This window comes from Trichosurus vulpecula, chromosome 1 (assembly GCF_011100635.1).
Source record: "Trichosurus vulpecula isolate mTriVul1 chromosome 1, mTriVul1.pri, whole genome shotgun sequence".
NCBI classification, from domain to species: Eukaryota; Metazoa; Chordata; class Mammalia; order Diprotodontia; family Phalangeridae; genus Trichosurus; species Trichosurus vulpecula.
The window spans coordinates 361310522-361331549 of NC_050573.1; the positions used below are offsets into that span (position 1 = coordinate 361310522).

Here is a 21028-nt window from a genome sequence, read left to right on the forward strand (position 1 = left end):
CAGCATCAGATCATGTAAGTTTTTCTAGGTTATTACGAAGTCCATTGGCTCCTCATTTCTTATAGCACAATAGTATTCTATTGCATTCATGTACCACAACTTGTTCAGCCATTCCCCAACTGATGGGCATCCCCTTGATTGCCAATTCTTTGCCACCACAAAAAGAGCAGCTATACATATTTTTGTACATATGAGTCCTTTTCCCACTTGGGTGATCTGTTTGGGATACAGCCCTAGAAATGGTATTGCTGGGTCAAAGGGTATGCACATTTTTATAGCCCTTTGGGCACAGTTCCAAATTGCTCTCCAGAATGGCTGGATCAGTTCATAACTCCACCAACAATGTAACAGTGTTCCTATTTTGCCATATCCTCTCCAGCATTTATCATTTTCCTGTTCTGTCATGTTAGTCAATCTGAGAGGAGAGATGTGGTACCTAAGGGTTGTTTTGATTTGCATTTTTGTAATCAATAGTGATTTAGCGCATTTTTTCATATGACTATAGATTTATTTAATTTCTTCCTCTGAAAACTGCCTGTTCATATCCTTTGACTATTTATCATTTGGGGAATGACTTGTGTTCTTGTAAATTTGACCCAGTTCTCTATATATTTTAGAAATGAGGCCTTTATCAGAGACACTGGCTGTAAAAATTCTTTCTCAATTTTCTGCTTCCCTCTTAATCTTGGTTGCATTTGCTTTGTTTGTACAAAAACTTTTTATTTTAACATAATCAAAATTATCTATTTTGCACTTATAACACACTCTCTCTCCCTTTTTTGGTCATAAATTCTTCCCTTCTTCTCTTCTCCATAAATCTGACAGGTAAACTATTCCTTGCTCTCCCAAATTGCTTATAGTATTATACCTAAATTGTGAACCCATTTTGACTTTATTTTGGTATACGGTATAAGATATTGGTCTTTGCCCAGTTTCTGCCATGCTATTTTCCAGTTTTCCCAGCAGTTTTTGTGAAATAGTGAGTTCTTAGCCCAGAAGGTTTATCAAAGAGTAGATTGCTATAATCATTGACTACTGCATCTTGTGTACCTAACCTATTCCACTGATCCACCACTCTATTTTTTTTAGCTAGTACCAAGTAGTTTTGATGATTACTGCTTTATAATACAGTTTAATAATCTGGTATGGCTAGGCCACCTTCCCTAGCATTTCTTTTCATTAATTCCCTTCATTAATTCTAGATCTTTTGTTTTTCCAGACGAATTTTGTTATTATTTAATATAGCTCTATAAAATAATTTTTGGTAGTTTGATCAGTATGGCACTAAATAAGTAAATTAATTTAGGTAAAACTGTCATTTTATTATACTAGGTTGGCCTAACCATGAGCAACTGATGTTTTTCCATTTATTGAGATCTGACTTTATTTGTGTGAAAAGTGTTTTGTAATTGTGTTCATATAGGTCCTGGGTTTGTCTCGGCAAGTAGACTCCCAAGTATTTTATAGTGTCTAGAGTAACATTTTAAAAAAATCTACTCTTTAAAGCAAAGAGCTAGTCAAGAACTCTGATTTAGAAAATTCTTTTTGGGATAATGATGCCATCTTAAATTTGTAATAAGCAGCTTATATAAAGACTTTATGCATACATTTTCTCATTCCATCATAACCCTGTAGTGTAAGGAATTATTATTTTCACTTTTCTTACAAAAAAGAGAAACCAAAGCTGACAGACCAAAAATCACAAAACCAATGACACTGAACGAGTAAGCTGCAGAGCAAGGTAGGAATAAAACCTAGGTAGCCTGACTTTTAATCAAGCAGGCTTTTCCCCCATATGGCCTCCCTAAAAGTATATACTATTTGTAGTGCTATTAGAAAAAGATGTCTCTTAACAGTTACATATGTGTGTGTGTGTATAAATAAATATATATAATATATATATATATATATATATATATATATATATATATATATATATTACAAAAATGTAAGTCTATGGCTTGTAGAGTAAATTTGCATGGCAGAGCCAGGAATTTCAAAGATGAAATCACCCTTTGGATATTCAAAACGTAACTCAATGTGTATTTTAACATCAGTCTCCATAGCTCATATAGACTTAGATCTGAAAGATGCCTTCAAAAAGGTACCAACCTCCTCTTTTCAGAGATGAGGAAACTGAGGCTGATGTGTCCAAGGTCACATAGGCAGTAAGTGCTAGTCTAATCTTATTAGTTCAAATATAAGCCAAATCTCACATTATGCATAGGTTCAATTTAAATTTTTGCACTGTAGAAAAAAATAATTTTCAATCAAACAATGAATTTAATCTAGCATGATATGGTACAACTGGATCTTATTCTAACATGATGATAACTTGTTTTTCCTATTTCTCTGCTCCCCTTTGCTACAGCATCATTTATCTCCAACTTAATACATATGGGTATCCTCCCAAATTTTGTACTTGGCTTTCTCTGTATTATCTTTCTTAATGAGCTCATCCACATTCACGGTTTCAATTAACCCTGTAGACCACTCCCAACCTCAATCTAGAGTTATAGTCCTGTTATTTCCAACCACTGTTGGCATGAACAACAACTGAACTCCTTCCCAATCCTCCAGACAATCCCCATCATATTCTGTATTTGAGATGGTGTGCCAGTGGTCTTCCTGCACCTAGACTTTTTCTTGGAGTTAGCTTGAAATCTTCCCTTTCCTTACCCCACATATTGAATTAATTGCAAAGTCCTTACATCCCCCCTTTTCCATAACTTGAGTCTGAACACTCGAGTGCTTAGGCAGCATGTTGGTGAGCAGCAGTTATTTTATTTGGGGGGAGAGGGGGGACTAGCGACAAGGTAATCAGGGTTAGGTGACTTGCCCAGGGTCACAAAGCTAACAAGTGTCAAATATCTGAGGCTGGATTTGAACTCAGGGCCTCCTGACTCTAGGGCTGGTGCTCTATCCACTGTGCCACCTAGTTGCCCTTAGTAGCAGCTTTAAAAATAGGTGTTCTTCTTGTGCTCACATTAAGCTACAGCTCCAATAAGCAAACTTCCAACAGCTGTAATGGTCATGGCTTTAATTCAGGCTCTTCTCCTCTCACTTGGTCTGCATTTCATCATTAGGATCCTCACTTTTGGTCCTGCTCTCCTAACAAACTTATCCTTGCTACCATCACCAAGACAGCGTGCTCCACATTGAATCCAGTCTTTCAAGCACGTTCACATTACTCTAAAAGTCTAAAATCCTTATCTCATTATTTAAAAACTCTTCGCTAAAATCTACCAAACTGTTTGCTGCTCTACAACTACTAGCTCTCTGGCTCTGAGGGATGCTTAATCAAAGACCTTCATGTTCTCCTTCTCCATCCACTACCTTTCTTCAAAGTAGCACAATGATAGCCCTAAAAAGACTCCCCTAAATCACACTAACTACCAGGAATCCTCTACCTCCAAAAACTATTTTAGGACCATACAATTTGAGAGGAGAGAACTTTATTCAATTCACTCCACTTTGCATTGCAGCTCTAATTGGCTTCAATTCCACAGAACAAGATGCTCCTTCAGTGGGTGTCTCCCCACTTCCAGCTTCCTTTTGTGTATTATCATCCCCCATTAGATTGTAAGCATCTTGTGGGTAGAAACTGTCTTTTCTTTTTCTTGTTTTTATCTTCAGCATTCGACACAGTACTTGACACATAGTAGGTGCTTAATAAATGTTTGTTGAATAGAAGTGAATCTCAGCACCATTCAGCTTAACCTGTACCCGAACAAAAATCTCCTCTATAACAAGTAGGTCACTTTTCTTTTGCGTAGCTGTAATTCTTGGTAAATTATTCCTTGTAGCTAGCCCAAATTCACCTCCTTATAACTTGAATCCTTTTCTCCTAGTTCTGAGCTCCGGAGTCAAACAGAACAAGCTAGTAATCCTTCCAGGTGACAGCCAAAGACTTGGTGAGAGGAGTCAATGATGTTCCGCATTATGTCTCTGCTATACTGGACTAAATAGCCATTGTTCTTCAAGCACTCCTTAAATGCTATGAACTCCAGAGCCCCCGTTGCCACCTAGTTATCAAAAGGATATTTCTAATGTCACACCCCTGCTCAATAGATTTCATTGGCTCCCCATCACGTATGGGATCAAACATAAATTACTCTGTTTGATATTTAAAAGTCCTTTAATACCTGGCTCCAACCAGCCTTTACAGCCTTATTAGATAATACATTACTCCCCTTCATGCACTCATCCAGCCAGCCAAACTGGCCTTGCTATTGTACAGGGTGTCCCTCATGCTTGGAATACATTCCCTTGTCATCACCACCTCAAATACCAACTCATACATGAGGTCTTTCCTGATCCTTTCAGTTGCTGATACCTCTCCATCCTTCCAAAAAATTGCCATATATTTTACGCACACAAGCGTACAAAGTGTCTCTCCCTACAGAGTGTAAGCTCCATGAGGCCAGGTAGTTTTTTATTTTTGTCTTTGTATTTCCAGCACCTATGACTGCTTGGTTAAATGCTTGATGATTGTTCATCTTTATTGTCTACCTCTGAACAGTTTATCTCCAGTTTATCAATGTCCTTCCTGAAATGTGCTGTCTGGATATTAGACCTGACCAGAGTACAATGGGGCCAGTCACTTCTCTAGACTTGGAAGTATACCTCCCTTAATGCACCCTAATAAGATTACATATTATCTCATAATGATATTGCAATCCATTAAAGCACCTGGTTCATTTTCAAATGAACTGCTGGCTAACTACACTCCCTAATCTTGTAGATTCAAATTTGGTTTTTTTGTAACCCACGTTAAAGATTCGACATATATTTCTATTAAAATTCATCTTGGTATATTAGGCCCACAGTTGTAGTTTGCCAACCTCTTTTTGGAATCTTACTCTGCCACCCAGGGTGTTAACTGCCCCTTCCAACACTGTATCATTTATAAATACAGCAAGGATACCTTTATCCAAGTCATGATAAAAAAATATTAAAACACAAGAGATGGGGGGAGGACGGGGAGACACTTCACTGAAGACCTCCTTCCAAGTTATCTTCACCCATTTAGAGACTACTTTGGGGGTCTGGTCATTCAATCAATTCCAAATTCATCTAAATGCACTAATGATATACCTTTCACAATTTAAATACCACCATTTATATCTATATATTACAGTAATATATTTCGTTAGATTGTGAGCTCTTTTTGAACAGGTACTGTTTCATTTTGCTTTTGTTTGTATCCCCAGTTCTTAAAACTGTTCCTGGATCGAAGCAGACAACTTAATGAATAATAAATACTTATTGACTATGCAGGGTATTCCAAAAGTCTTTGTTCAACTTTAGGCTTTTATAGCTTAAAACTGCTTGTGTTTTATATCTTGTTAAGGGACCCCATTTGGGGTTTTCTTGGCAAAGATATTGAAGTGGTTTGCCATTTCCTTCTCCAGTTCTTTTTACAGATGAAGAATTGAGGCAAACAGCTAGTGAGCATCTGAGGCAAGATTTGAACTCAGGAAGACAAGTCTTCCTAACTCCAGGCCCAGCACACCACCTAGTTTCCCTCTTGTTACAGGTGACACTTAATAAATAATAAATGCTTAGTAAGTATATTGGGCATTCCAAAAGTCTTCGCGCCACTTTAGGCCATTTAAGCTTAGAACTGTGCTAAGACTTCTGGGACACAGTGTATCCATTTCCTTGTTAAGATCACTCAATAAAGGCAAGCATTCTCAGAAAGGCTTACTTTATCTCCAAAGATGATACTGCAGTTTCCCCAAGAACTGCAGGAAACCTGAGGCCATTAAAAAGTGGGGAAGCAGGTACTCCAATCTGGAAGCCTGGAGCCGCTCCACGCAGGCTGCATGGACTCGGGGTGGTTGGCCATGGAGGCGGGGGCATGTCCACAAGGATGCCCTCGGTCCCAGACGGAGGCTACTGCCGTCCAACACGTCCACGCCGCCCTAACCCTTCAGGATCGGGGTCAAGAGTGGACAGCGGGGGGTCCAGCCCCCTTTAGCCCTGTGCTGGGTAGAAGTCGGCACCCAGGCGGCGCTCATCCGAGAGGTCCCTCCCCGGCTCCGGCCGTCCCCGCCCAGGGCCAGGCCCTACCTCCCTGGGAGGCGGCGCCTGGCCCGACCGCCGTGACCTTCACCAGTACTTCGGCCTCGGGTCTCTGGGCCTCTCCGGCCACCGCCCCCACAGCGCCGCAGGGTCCGCCCCCCCGCCCGGGCATCCCCTGCCCTGCTCCCGCGCCGGCCCTCGGTATGTTTCCCATAAGGGGCTGGAGGCGATGCTGGCTCCATCCCGGTGGCTCTGGGGCGGCCAGGCCTGTAAACCCCCTGCAATGCTGGATCTAGCCGGTCGCCTTCAGTCCCCGGGGGCCTCACCGCGTACTCACCGCTCGCGTCAGAGCCAGCCGCCGGCCAAAGAGCCGCGCCGCTACGCTAATCCCCAACATGTCTGCTCTACACTGGAGGAGACAGCCCGAGTGGGAACCTCTGCCCACCACCGCTCGCCAGTGCGGCTGCGCGCCAAGGCCCCGCCTCCAGGGAGGGAGGAGCAGCCCCGAGGGCGCGCCCACCGGAGCTCGGCCACCAGGAGATAGAGGACAAATCCGCGGGAGGCGGAAGATAAGGGGCTGACAGGAGCCTAAGTCTCGCGGCTTTTGGTCGTGAGAGTCGTTCGCGTCCCTCTTCTCTGCCGCCGCCAGGACCCCACCGGGGATTGCTTAGCTCGCGATCTTCCTCAGAGGTGCGGGCGGCCCCGGCGGCGGTGGCGAGCGAGGGGCAGCGATCTGGGATCCTCGCTGCCCGGGTGAGTCCCCCCGCAGCCCGGGCAGCTCCACTCTCCCTCCTCCCTGTGCCCAGGCTGCCCTGACCTCCAAAGCTGCCGGGCCGGCCTAGGCCCTGCCCCGCGGGGAGCTGGGGAGCCGAGGCAGGCTTCCGGGCTGGATGACCGACCCACGTGCTGCTGCCTCAGGCGCGGGTTTGAGGGATTAAACAGGGTTTGGGGCGCCCCCACTCCCATACCGCCGGCGAGGAAGAAGAGGGGTTCACTGCACCTCATCCTGTCTTTGGGCGGAGGATTTTTACGTCTCTTGTCATTCACGTGTCCTCACACCTTATCCCTTGTTTGTGCCAGTTCATTTCAAGTCATTTAAATTCACCAAGTCCCTACTTGGTGCCTAACATTGAGCCCGGAGTGAGGCAGAGCCCCGGGCTGGGCACGGGTGGGGCCGGTGGGTGGGGGCGAGGTGAGACCACCCTACCCGATCCTCAGTGCCTTTGGGGCGTGTTAACTGTGCAGTGTGAGTGAGTCAGTTTTCTAGGTAATGAAAGTTACTCTATTCGTTGTCGAGCCGCTCTGTAAGCCCCGAGGGAATCGCTGAGCAATAATCAATGCTTATAGTTACGAGCCTGACTCACTGGAGAAGAGCTTGTATTCGGTATTTTTTACCTGGCCTGCAGGTGTATAATAAATTTTAGAAAAATTCTCTTCCTGGAGGAGTCAAACCTAAAGTTATCAAGAATATTGCTACCCACACCACCATATTCTACCTGTCGCCCAGGGTTTCAATGGATGAGGTATAAGCTGACAGCTGATGGGTGGTACAGACAGTGAAAGTGTGTGGATAGATCACTTCTGTCTGTGAAGTGTTAATGGAAGCAGGTGGTCTGGACCCCCACAGCAGCTGCTAACTGAATTGTTGAAACAGTGGGCTGTATGAGTAGAGAGAAGGGGATGGATTTTAGAGTAGGTGTAGATAAAGAATTAACAAGATTTAGCAGCTGGTTAGATAATGGATCCTAATGGTATTCAGAGTTGAAGATGTCTCCAAGTTTGCAAACCTGGCTGATGGCAGGGTGATGATACCCTTAACAGTAATAGGAAAGTTAGAGAGTGGGGTGGGTCTTAGGGAGAAGAGAAGTTCTCTTTTGGACATTTGAGTTTTAGATCTATGGGGCACTGTGCTAGAGTAGATGAGATTTGAGCCGAGTCTAGAAGGAATGCAGGAAAACCAAGAGGCAAGGATGAGGAGGAACAACATTCCAGGCATGGGGGACAGCCAGTGAAAAGGCATAGAAACAAGAAATGGAGTGCAGTGTGTGAAGAACAGTAAAGTAGCCAGTGTAGCTGGATCATGGAGTATGTAAAGGAAGTAAAGTGGAAGAATATTGGAAAAGTTGGAAGGGGCTAGGTTGTGAAGAGCTTTAAATGCCAAAGAGGGGACTTTACATTTGATCCTAGAAGTAATAGGAAACCACTAGAATTTATTCAGTAAGGGAGTGACATGGTCAGACTTATATTTTGAGAACATTCCCTTAGCAAATGGGTACAGAATAGATTGGAAAGGAGAGAGACTTGAGGCAAGAAGATCCATTAGAAAGCTATTGCAGTAGTCCACAGGAAAGGTGATGAGGGCCTGAACACTAGGGTGGCAGTTGTGGGAGCAGAGTCTGTGTGTGTGTGTTTGTGTGTGTGAGTGAAAGAAAGACAGAGGGAGACAGAGAAATGTGTTGTGAAGGTAAAAATGACATGATTTGGTGATGGATTGGATTCTGAGGATGACACTAAAGTTGTGGGCTGTAGTGACTGGGAGAATAATGGTATCCTTCATAGTAAAAGAAGCGAGGATTTGGTGGGAGGAGAGATTATGAGTTCTGTTTTGGACTTCTCCCTGGGTTTTCATGATACTGCTTTATCCTGGTTCTCTAATCATCTCCTCTAGTACCCTTTACAAGGTCCTCATCCATAGTCCTTTCTTTCCCACCATCCTCCAGTTTCTTAGTATAACCCAGGATTCTTCCTGAGGCCATCTCCATGTCTGTCTCTGTACTCTTGGTTATCTCACAGCTCCATAGATGGAATTGTCTTCTATGTAGATGACTCCCAAATCTACATGTCTAACTCTTAGCTCTCTCCTGAGCTCTAGTTCTGCATCTCTGGTAGCCATTACTACTCAGGCAGCTTATGGGTGTCTCAACCTTACAGTGTCCAAAACAATTTATTATTTTTTTCCCCTAAATGTACGCTTTCTCCCAACTTCCTTATTTCTGTCCAGGGCACTGCCATTCTTTTTGTCACCTAATTTGGCAACTCTGGAATTTTCACTCTTATTTACCGTAATTTTCCCATCTGCCCCGTCGTGTAGTCTGTCTTATCCGCCTTCTTTCCACTCATACTAGACTACTTGAATTAGCTCAGTTGAAAAGGCTCCATTAATTTAAAATGTGCTATTTCTGTGAGTTTGCAAGGCTTTTCTTATAATCAGAAGGAGCAATTGGTCAAGTTCTCCCATTCGTTTTCAGTCCTGTATTTGATGGCAAATGCATCTTCAAGTTGTGTAGTGCATACTCTAGTAAAGGAAAAGGAAGAATCTTACACAGAAGATCTATGTACCCAAATGAGAGTTATTGAATGACATTCTTTATAACTGATGGAGATTACAGGATGTGCTGCCAGTCAAAGTCTTTGCCCAGTGCAGTTTGATGGACACATTCAGAGCAACCCACTTAAGATGACTTCCCAACTTTTTCCTTTTGCACAGAAAAATTTATTTTTGGTGTATGATGAGGATATTCCTTTGAATTCGAGGGATCTGCTATTGGTGGGGAAGCTATGTGTTAACTGTTTCCTGGAATCCTATGTCTGTGTTTAGGGACCTCAGAGCATTGCCTTTAGTTGAAAGGGTGAAAGAGGATGCAAGGGATGAAGAGAGAGAATCTTGACTGTCTTTGAATTTGTACTCAGAGAAAAGAAGACTGTACTTTATGGTCTTGGCTGGACTCAGAAACTCTCGTACAAGTGGTCATGAACTCATACAGAAAATAAAATTGCCAGTTTGTTCTTAGCCTGAATTTGCGATTTAACTTTCCTGAGCCATAAAGTCTCCAAACCATAAAACATATAAATACAGTGAATAAGTTAACTTCACTCAGGGTCTTTTATTTGGTCCTTCATATACTAGAAAAACATGGCAAACCATCTTTGCTAAGAAAACGCCAAATGTGGTCACGAAGAATTGGAAACAACAACAACAGAATATTTGTTCAGTACTTTATATCTTAGAACATTTCTTCATCTATGAGTTGGGTCATCATTTGCCTTGGGCTAGAATAGCCCCTAGGCAGCTAGGTGGTGGTGCATACAGCAGCAGGCCTGGAGTCAGGAAGACTCTTCCTGAATTCAAATCTGGCCTCAGACACTTACTAGCTGTGTGACCCTGAGCAAGTCACTTAATACTGTTTGCCTCAGTTTCCTCATCTCTAAAATGAGCTGGAGAAGGAAATATAAATCACTCTGGTATCATTGCCAAGAAAACCCCAAATAGGGTCGCAGAAAGGCTGGGTATCACTGAACAACCGCAACAAATGTTTTTTGCCCCTTGGGCTCTTTGTCCCATCCAAACTAGCCTAATTTATATTTTCCTTAGGTGACATTCTGTCTCCAGTCTCTGTTTGTATACCTTTTTATTGGCTTTCCTCACACACTTTGACCGCTCACCTTCATCTCTACTAGGGAACCCTTAGCTCCCTTTAAGACTCAGCTCAAGTGCCTCAAGGAGGCCTTTATTGATTCCCTTAGTTATTTCTGCTCCACTCCTCATCACTTTGTATGTGTTTCATGTAGTCAATCAATAAACATTTGCTTAGCACATAGTGTGTGCCAGGCAATGTGCTAAGTAAACACTAGGCATAAAAAAGAAGGTTAAAGATAGTCAAGGAGCTAAGAGTTTAATGAGGGAGACTACATGCAAACAACTCTATGGGTAAGCTATATAGAGGATAATTGGAAATATTCAATAGAGAGAAGGTCCTAGGATTAAGGGGGTTTGGGAGACATATTCTGTCTTCTCTGTGAACATGTTGTATCCCATTTCCTTGTTAACCCCTATATCACCAATAGAAGATAAATTCCTCAAAGGAAGAGACTTTCCCTTTTGTATTTGTATCTCCTTGACAGAGTAAATACTTTTTTTTTTTCAGAGTAAATACTTAATGAATGTTTGATTGTTTGAGACCCTAAGAGGAACAGGGAGGTTTTGTAGTAAGAGGGACTTCTCACCTAGAGAGTGAGGTGGATGTTCAGGTTAGAGCCAAGAATGTATTATAAGAATATTTACCAGGAAATTGAATCTAGCAACTGGGATAATGCTTCCAGTTGATGTAAGAATTTCTTTGAAATGAAGAAATAGGAAAAATGTGGAAGAAGAGTGGGCACATGGTTTAGAAGAAAAGGAGGAGGCACTAATACCAGGTAAAAAGCCCTCTTGCATTTCGTACTGACTTCCAGGGAGTCCTACAGTATCTTTCTGCTTTATACCTGCAAATCAAGAGCATCAGGAGAACCCTCCAGGTTCTCTCAGTCTGGTCAAAACCAATCTAGTCCAAACTCCTACTTTGGGGACAACTAAGAGGAAGGCTAGCCCAAGGGGACAGATCAGTCCTGTTGGAGTCCTTGAAGAAAAGATCAGGTCTTTTCTCTAGGAAAAGGGCCTTCCCCTGCTCTACAAGGCATCTAGCTTCCTCAGAGGGTATTAGGACAGGGAGATGCATTATCTTTTTTCTTTCTCCTTCTAGTATAGGAATATTTTGACTGGTTTTTAGAGGAGGAATTAGGAATGGTTATCCCAGAGAAGAGAAGACATGGGGGCCATGATAATTGCCTTTAAGTATTTGAAGGGCCATCATGTAGAAAAGGAATTAGACTTTTGTGATTCATCACCAGAAGGTAGAACTGGGAACAATGGATGGGAATTGCATAAATAAATTTAGATTTGGTAAAAAGAAAAAAACATTCAATCATCAGAAAAGTATTTATTCAAAAGTAGAACAGATGCCTCAAGAGAAAAAGGATTCCTCATCATTGGAAGTATTTAAGCAAAGTGTGGATGATCACTTGTCAGTGATATTGTAGACAGGTTTTTGTTCATATAAAGATTGGACTAGATAATCAATGAGGTCCCTTCTAACTATGAAATTCTGTGATTCCCTCATAACAATAATGTTATCTTTTTAAAGGTTTATCTCCATGAATAATTTAAATGACCCTCCACATTGGAATATCCGGCCTAATTCCAGGGCAGAGGGTGGTGATGGAAGCAGATGGAATTATGCTCTACTGGTTCCCATGCTGGGATTGGCAGCTTTTCGTAAGTTATATTTTTATAGTTTTTGGATTTTCTGGACTGAAAGTTTTGTGCAATGATTCAGTGAGAATTATTTTGGTTTTGATCTCCTCTTTGGTCCTAAAGTAAAAGTGAGTGACATTGACAGGGAAGACAAATACATGGACCATGAACCCTTGAATATTTAATGTTTACTATTTGGGAAATCTGATCTTTGACAACTTAACTACAGGTAGCTGCCTCATGAAACAGTTCCTTTCTTCAAAGAGTTTACATTCTGTTGGGAGGAAAAACACATACACAGAAAAGTAAATACGAAATATACTCAAGGACAATTCCCCAGAGGAGGACACTAGCAACTAGGGAATCAGAATAGACCTCTTGAGAAGGTAGCACTTGAATTGAACTTTGAAGGAATTGAATTCTGTGAAGCAAAGGTGAAAAGGAAGTGTATTCCAGGAGTGGTGTTAGCCCTTTGTAAAGGCTCAAAGACAAAAGATAGGCTGTAATATATGGGGTAGTGTAAGCAAGCCAGGTTGTCTGGAATAGTAATATGCAATAAGCCTAGAAAGTTAGGCTGAATTGTGACTTCAGAGGACAGATTGTGAAGCATACCTCTTGGCAGAGGTAGCAGACTTGGTTCAGAATGAGGTGTATGTTTGTAGACATGGTCAACGTGTTGATTTATTTTGCTTGATTGTACTTAATTCTTACAAGGGAGAGTTCTATGGTACAGATGAGAAGTTACAGTATGGTGGTAAAAAAAATCAGTGAAACATTTTAGGAGATAAAATTTTAAAAATTAAAAATAAAAAGAACTTTATATTGAAGGACATTATTAAGGACTTTAAGCCAAACCTATGACTTTAGACACAGGAACTTCTTCAGCAGTAGTCCTCAAGAGGTCATAAGGGCCTGAACAAGAGTATATATACCAGAAGGGGACAGCTGTAAACATGACATCACTTAGCAACTGATTGATTGTGAGCGATGAGGGAGGAGGAAGACTTGAGTTTACTTGGAGGTTGTAATTTGGAGAAACTTGAAAGAAGATGGTTCCCTCATTTAGGAATAGTTCATAAGAATACTTTGTCCAATTCTTACGATGCTTATTACATTCTACCTTGTCTTACCACTCAACGATTCAGTTCAATAAACATTAAGCCTTAGTAATAACATTAATATTATTTATAATAATATTCTTACTATTTACAAAACAGTGTCATTCTGATACTATATAGCAGGCAAAGCTGCCAAATAAGACAGCGTGAAATCAAGAGAAAAAGATACAGGGGCAGCTAAGTGACGCAGTGAGTAGAGTACCGGCCCTGGAGTCAGGAGGATCTGAATTCAAAAATGGCCTCAGACACGTGACACATGTACTCGCTGTGTGACCTCGGGCAAGTCACTTAACCCCAATTGCCCTGCCAAAAAGCAAAAAGAGAGAGAGAGGGAGGGAGAGATGGAGAGGGAGAGAGAGAGATAGATGCAGACCTAGGCATGGGCTTCTAATTTTCAAAAATTTATTCATCACCAAGCTTCAACTACCCTGTCATTCCCTGTCAGCATGCTGGTTGACTTGGTTTATTCTTTAACTCATTAGTTGAGCAAACATTCATTAAGTAACTGCTTTCTGTAGAGCACCATTTTAGGTGATGAAAAAATAACTAAGATGTGTTTCGGCCTTCCTGGAGTTTATAATAGGGGTATAAAATGCAAATATAGGTGTCCATAATATACAAGATTACATAATTGCATGTGCTGTGGGAATTTTGTAGAAGAAGATTTTTTTATTGATCAGGGAGGCCTTGATGGAAGTGGCATTTTATTTGGATGTAAAGGATGTGTAGAAATTCGCTAAATGAAGAGGGAAGGGAGGATATTCCAAGCATAGGGAACCATATGAGCAAATGTGGGAACATACATTGCTTTTTGGGGAATTAGAGAATAATCCAGTTTGACTAAAGCAAAGAGCTTACAAGTATTAAAATAAGACTGGAAACTTTGTGAAGGGCATGTTACGAAGGAGTTGATTTATTTGGTGAGCATTATGGAACCACTGAAGATTTTTGAGCAGATTAGCAGTATGACCAGAACTATGTCTGAGGAAAATTATTATGGAAGGTGGTTTGAGAAGGGATGGTAGAGTCACTTGTCATATTCCTGGTGAGTGGTAATAAGCATCTGTAGTAAGGGGGTGGCAGTAGGTATAGAAAGGAAGAGACAGCTAGCTATAAGAAGTATTGTGTAAGTAGTTTTTTGTAGAAAGAAAACAAGTTTAGCATGTTGACTTTGAGGACCTTGGACACTCAGCACTGAAAATGTGAACCGTAATTCCTTTTGGATCTCCTGTTGTGGTTAGGATAGGGAGAGAGCTTGTTGTTTGAGCAGAGGAAAAATGAACTGCATTTTTACCTAATAGGTAAAATTCTCATGTTCTCTGTGGGTGCATTTATAGAAGCTACATTTCTGTTATTTCCTCAGCGTGTTAAGTCTAGGAAAAACTAGAGTCATGAAATTAGTGTGACTAATGATGTCCTAAGTTGTACAGTCATAGGGTCCCTAAGATTTAGAGCTAGAAGGACATTAGATGTCAATTAGTCCAACTCCTTCATTTTATAGATGAAGAAAAGGAGGCCCAGAGAGGTGAAGTGGCATGTCCAAGACCACTTGGGCAGTAAGTTAATTAATAAGTAGCAGAGTCGATGTTTGAACTCAGGTTCTTTCAATTCAAACCAGTGCTCTTTGCTGTTATTTTTCTTATGATAATTTGTGTTTCTCCTGGGATAACTAAATAAAGCCAATAATTGGTAGAATTATTCCCTCTTGCCATAGTATTTATAAAAGGGAGAAATGAAGGTAATAATTACCTTGCAGGTAATAATGTTTTGTGGTAGAGTTTGTGGCTCTGGAGTCAGAGTTTAGGTCCAAGTCCTTCCTCTGATGTTTAATTACCTGTGTGATATTTATCAGGCAAGTCACATAACTTCTTTGGGCCTTAGCGGTTTGATCTGTAAAAGGAGGAGGTTGTACTGGATGGTCTCTGAGGTCTAGATGGTTTCTCAGGTCCACTTTAACTCTAGATCTGTATTATCATTTGGTCCTATGCGATATTCTCCTCTCAGAGCCCAGTCTTCCAGAACTTTGCTTTGGCTTCAGTGGACATGGCTGGGTTGATTGGATTACGACGAATTTGCATTTAGGAAATGTTCAGCTGACCTTGAACAGAAATCAGTAATAGCCTGGCCATGTTGTATTTTAATATCTTGTCTGTTTTATGTTGGAGCCAATGTAACTAAGAGGTAGTAGGATCTAGAGCAAAAGTAAACAGTGGCAAACAGCTAAATTCCATTTATATTTCTTCCCTCAATACAAAAACAAAACCAAAAACCCCAAAACCAGATAAACAAGCTTCTTAGGTAGACTAATAGGAAATTTGCCTTTCTACATTGTCATGTCATTGTCATGAAGGGCAGAGAGCCTCTGTTTGCATTGTATAGAAAATAAACATTCTGTATGTTACAATTTAATGCAAATCCCTTTTTTATACTAACACCTAAAATCTTAAGCTTTTGTTGAAATACCATCTTGTTAGGTTCTGCTTTTTGATGAATGTTATTTTCTTTAAGAAAAAAAATTCAGAACTTTAGCTCTAACTTACCATTTTTTTTGTCATTTTTGCTTTTTTTTTTAAATCTTAGGTTGGATTTGGTCCAGAGAGTCTCAAAAAGAAATAGAAAAAGAAAGAAAAGCCTACGAACAGAAAATAATTGCTTTCCAACAGGATCTTGAAGCTAAATACCGTGATATTATCTCAGAAAACCGTCGTGCAGTGGCTCGTTTGTCTGTGGAGCTTGAAAAGGAACATAATAGAACAACTAGCTATCGTGAAGCCCTCATCTCTCAGGGTCGAAAATTAGTAGAAGAAAGGAAACTTCTGGAACAGGAACGTGCACAGGTAATGCAAGAAAAGCAGCAGCTACAGCCTTTGAAAAGTGTGTATCAACACTGCTTGGAAAAGGAAGAAAACTGGCAAAAAAGGGCTGTCCTTTTGTTGAAAGAATTTGAAGAAGCACTTATAGAGCGACAGAATATCTACTGTAGTCTGGTTCTTCCTCGGACCAAGCGCCTAGAAATCGAGAAAAGCTTGTTAGTTCGAGCATCCATTGATCCAGTTGCTGCTGATCTAGAGATGGTATCTGGTTTAACAGATATATTTAAGCATGACACATTTTGTGGAGATATGTGGAATTCCAACAAACGTCAGAATGGGAGGCTCATGTGGCTTTATCTCAAATACTGGGAATTAACTGTTGAATTGAACAAATTTAAGAGAGTGGAGAAATCCATATTAGAAAAATAAGAAAAACATGGAATAGGAAGGCTTGTCTTATTGACTATGAATGGAGTAAGACCAGACTGACATTCTGGGGTACTGGTTTTCCCAATATCTTTTCTTTTTTCACTGCTGCTGTTACCATATATACTGCCATTAAAGCAGAATGTCTCCCTAGCTGTGGATTAGCTGGCATGCTTCTAAAGTTTGCCAACTTTTAAAAATAGTTGTAGTTTACCTTTCCTTTCCTGAGGAGGCAATAGGTTAACTCCCTACCATACTTGGCTTGCGGCAGTTTAAAAAGATACAGACTCTCTGAAGCTTCTCCTATGCCACCGATATTTTAAATAACAGAACACCATTATTTTGTCCTACCACCAAATTAGCTTTGGGAAAGTATTATAGTCCATTTTTGTCATTCCCTTAAAAATTATGGTTTCCCTCAAACCATTTAATCTCATAGCATATTTTTTTTCCCAAAATGAAATCTAAAAATTGTCAGATTATATGCAGAATGGTACTGTAGTTGTCAGTGCAAAATAGTGCTATTTATCATATTAACACAGCTCTATCAGATTACTTAAACTTTCCAGTGTTTCCTGTATCCAAATTTATGCAATATTAAATGAGATTTGGGTTGTTTGTATTCAGATTTTAGTTATGTCATTAGTGTTATATGAAAATTAATACTAGCATGCACCATCAACAAATAGTCCCTTAAGAATATTAATCATACTCTATATGTAGAGCACTTTGTGATTTATCAAACATTTTTCTCATATTTATGTAACATCCGCACAACAACTCCATGAGGACAGATATTATTGTTATTTTATATATAAGGAAACAGACTCTGAAAGGTTATTGAATCTCAAATAGCATACTTAGTAAGTGGCAGAGCCAGAGACCCAGTTGGTACTCTTTTACTCAAGCATGTTTCCTATCCAAATAGGGGTAAATAAAAGAGACTAATAAATATGAATTTTATTATTTAAATTTTTATTTAGGGTAATGCTTCCCCAAAGAGCAACAAGAGGGCTATTAACGTGTTCTACAATTGTGACCTGGTCATAGAATGACTTTGTTTGACTTGGTATTCATGGTGTTCAGTATCAGAATCAAATTGAACTGTTATTACCAGCTTCCTCTGAGTGCATCATTTTTGTTTTGTTTTTAGAAAGGGCATACAGTATCAAGTTTAACACAAGGGGAGAAAAATAAGATTATGTAAGTTTTTCTTTATGTGCATTTCTAGAATGGCATATAGAACTCTGGGTAAGCATTGCATTCAAGTTTGCTTTAGAAAAAAATAGCTTTCCAAATGGCGTAGTGCTTTTTGTTTCCCTGGGTGCTCATAGTCTCACTTGTCTACAGAGTTGGATCACTGTACCATCACTTAGCATAAGACTGAGTATGAAAATGATATCTGGTAGATGTCACCCAAGAAGTTCAATGTAACCTTCTGTATTTTCTAAAGTTTTATATCTGAGCTTCTCTAGTCAGTAATTCCACTGATTAGCCATTTAACCTTAATCTAGTCAATTAGAATCCCAGACTCTTTGGTTTGGAAGGTACCCTAAGGGTAATCTAGTTAATTTCATCTTATCAATTCATCTTCACTCTTCCATAAGTGAAGAAAATTAGTCAGCTTTTAGTTTTTCTTTTTGTTAGATGATCCAGGGTGATTTTTTAATCATGTGCTTTCTTCCTTCAATTGTTTCCTTCCCAAAATCTAGCTGTGCTCATGGAGTGCAAACTAATTTAGATATAAGCCCAAACAAAACAAAATCAAGAATAAAATTAACTAGGAATTAATATGACTGTGTGCTTCTACACAAAAAAATTTCAGTAGTGTCTTCCAGAGTCAGGTAGAAATAATTTGGATTTTCCTTGCTCCTACTGCCCTAATATGATTGAGAGTTGACATTATTTTACTGACCTTCTGCAAAGAACATCTGTAATGAATGAGATATCTTTATGATCCAATAAAAATAAGAGTACATGATATGAACATTTTCATTAGTAAAGAAGAAAATACTACTTTTGTAGTCTTTTTTTTGCAAAACTAAATGGCAATAATAAGGGCTATACATTAAAACTTTGGCGAATTTGATCCTGAGAATTGAGATTGGTGAAGTAGAATATAGAGAAATTGAGCAGACTATACAGAGAGCCTTCTTGTAGCTCGGGGGGGGGGAGATTGGAACCAGGGATTGCTCAAGACTTGAGATGGAAGTGCTGCTGACGTGCTACAGACAGGATAATTAATTATCAAAAGGAGGAACATAGGAATGGGAGAGAGGGAACTCGATATCGTAGCATGTGATATTTGATTCTTTTTAAGTCACAAGGTTCGGGGATATTATGTATTGGGTGATGGTGTGTTTCTTTGTGATTCAGATTGTTCTAACTTTCCCATTGTAAAAGTACCCATTTCAGGATGTTTTTGTGATGTAAAAGGGGTGAGCACCAGGACTAACCTCTTGCTATTTGCAAAAATAAAAGTAGATGATGATTCTGTAGAGTGATTGATATGTTTTTCCCCCTAAATAACATTTTTGTCTTTGAATTGGTTTTTTTCCCCAAAATTCCTTGTCAGTTAGGAATGGTAAATACAGCGTCCTAATTAAAACTCCAGAGAAGTGGAAAGACTGCAGATATACCCTTTGATGTCACATACTGTAGGGGAAAATACTCATAAAAACATTTGTTAATAGTCTTAAAAAGAACTTGCATTTTCCTTCTTAAAGAAGTGTGGCTAATTAAACATGTGTCCGTTATGTTTATTCTTTGCCAATTATTTTCTTTCTGTGTTTGCTTTTTTATTTGATTGCTTAGTAGTTCTAAGATAATCTAATATAATCAGTTGAAAAGCAAGGTCAAGGGAAGAGTCTTTTTCCAGCTCTGTATAAATATTTTGATTGACGTTGCTTTGGAATCTACATCTATGATAAATGTCTCTTGAATCTGCCACCTTCTCCTCGATACTGCTGCTACCGTTACCATAATTCAGTTTCTCATTATTTCTTGCCTGGATTATTATAGTAATTTTCTAACAGGACTCCCTGCCTCTCAATTAAAAAATGCACATCCTACACTTATACTTACCCTCAGCTGCTCACAGGGTTAATTCTAACTTGGATGTGACCATCACACAGAACAGTGCCAATTCCATGACTTTGAAATCTGAAATTCTTCTCTGATCATAATCTTTCCTTCTACTTTTCTTCCTGCCTTCTAAACATATTCTTCAGCTCCACCATTTTTCTGGTCCTCCCATCATTCCCTGTTCTCCCCAGTCTATTGCCCTGGACTCACTTTCTTCCCTTTCTCTTGGGTCTAGGAAACCAGTTTAGCCATGCATTGCCCAACCTTAAGTACCTTGCGTACTTATCCTGTTGTTTAACAATAAAAGCCTTTCATAAGCTCATTGACTGCCTTGAGTAGAAGAGGAAAGAGGCTGGTTAGCTCAGTGGATAAACTACTGGACTTGGAGTTCAGAAGACCTGAGTTACTCCTACTAGCAATGTGACCCTGGGCAAATGTTTTAACCTCTGTCTCTCTCAGTTCCTTTATCTGTATAATGGGGATGCTAAAACCTCTGGATTGTTGTGAGAATAAAGTGAGGCAATATTTATAAAGCTCTTTATAAACCTTAAGGCACTATATAAATGATAGCTATTCACTTTCACCAGAGTCTTTAAAATATATGTGTATATGCGTACACATGTATGTATGTATATATATTTGCAATTCAGCATTCATTTTCTCTCCCCAGCCCCATTTGAAAAAAAAAATAACTTGAAAGAAAGATGCGTAGTCAAGGAAAACATTTTATAATGGTTATATAAATATGCCTTCCTCTTCATCTTGAATGCATCACCTCCCTGTAGCAATATAGTTAGCATTCTTCATTTGCCGATCTGCTAGAATTATGGTTGGTCATTACATTGACCAGAACTCTTCGGTATTTCAAAATTGGCTTTGCAATATTGCTGTTGTAAGTCACTGTTATTGTTATAAGTTACTTTACAATATTATTATTATGTTGTATAGGTGACTCTGGTTCTGTTCACTTCATACTGTATCACTTTCAATAACTTTTCCCAGGTTTCTCTGAAACTATGCTTTTCACAATTTCTTACAGCAAAGTAGTATTCTATTAATTCATATGGCATAATGTATTCAGCCATTCCCTAATTGACAGGCACCTCTTCAGTTTCCAGTTCTTGGTCTGTACATTAAGCTGCTATAAATATTTTTGTACACGTGTGTTCTTTTCCTCTTTAGTGTTGGAAGTATAGGCCTAGTAGAGGTATTGCTGTATCAGAGGATAGCCATAGTTTAGTAACTTTTGAGGCAGTTCCAACATTGCTTTCCAGCATGGCTGGACCAGTTCACAGTACACTAGTATACCTATTTTCCTCCAGTCCCTCCAACATTTGATATTTTATTTTTTGTCAGTTTTGCCAATCTGAGGTATTTCTAGGTGGAAAGTTATTTTAATTTGCATTTTTCTTAGTGTTTTGGAGGATTTTTTTCACATTGCTCTTGGTAGAGTGGATTTCTGCCTTTGAAAACTGCCTTTTCATATGTTT

The 21028-nt window shown here is 39.9% G+C and overlaps 2 protein-coding genes across 3 annotated transcripts in view; one reads left to right on the top strand and one right to left on the bottom strand.

Moving 5' to 3' along the window:
• The window catches only part of SDHA (succinate dehydrogenase complex flavoprotein subunit A), a 41867-nt gene extending 35232 nt beyond the window's left edge, over positions 1–6635 (bottom strand). Inside the window, exon 1 of one of the 2 annotated variants that reach the window (XM_036755110.1) lies at positions 6365–6635. In XM_036755110.1, the coding sequence (XP_036611005.1) occupies positions 6365–6424 (60 nt within the window). In that variant the 5' untranslated portion in view covers positions 6425–6635. The remainder of the gene's footprint in view (positions 1–6364) is intronic. The other variant, XM_036755103.1, reaches the window with a different exon arrangement.
• Positions 6423–19307, top strand: CCDC127 (coiled-coil domain containing 127). The gene is given in 6 exon segments (XM_036755122.1): positions 6423–6461; positions 6464–6562; positions 6564–6668; positions 6671–6780; positions 11988–12118; positions 15796–19307. Coding segments are annotated over 6 exon segments (1146 nt in total). The 3' UTR covers positions 16458–19307.
• The last annotated feature ends 1721 nt before the right edge of the window (positions 19308–21028 follow it).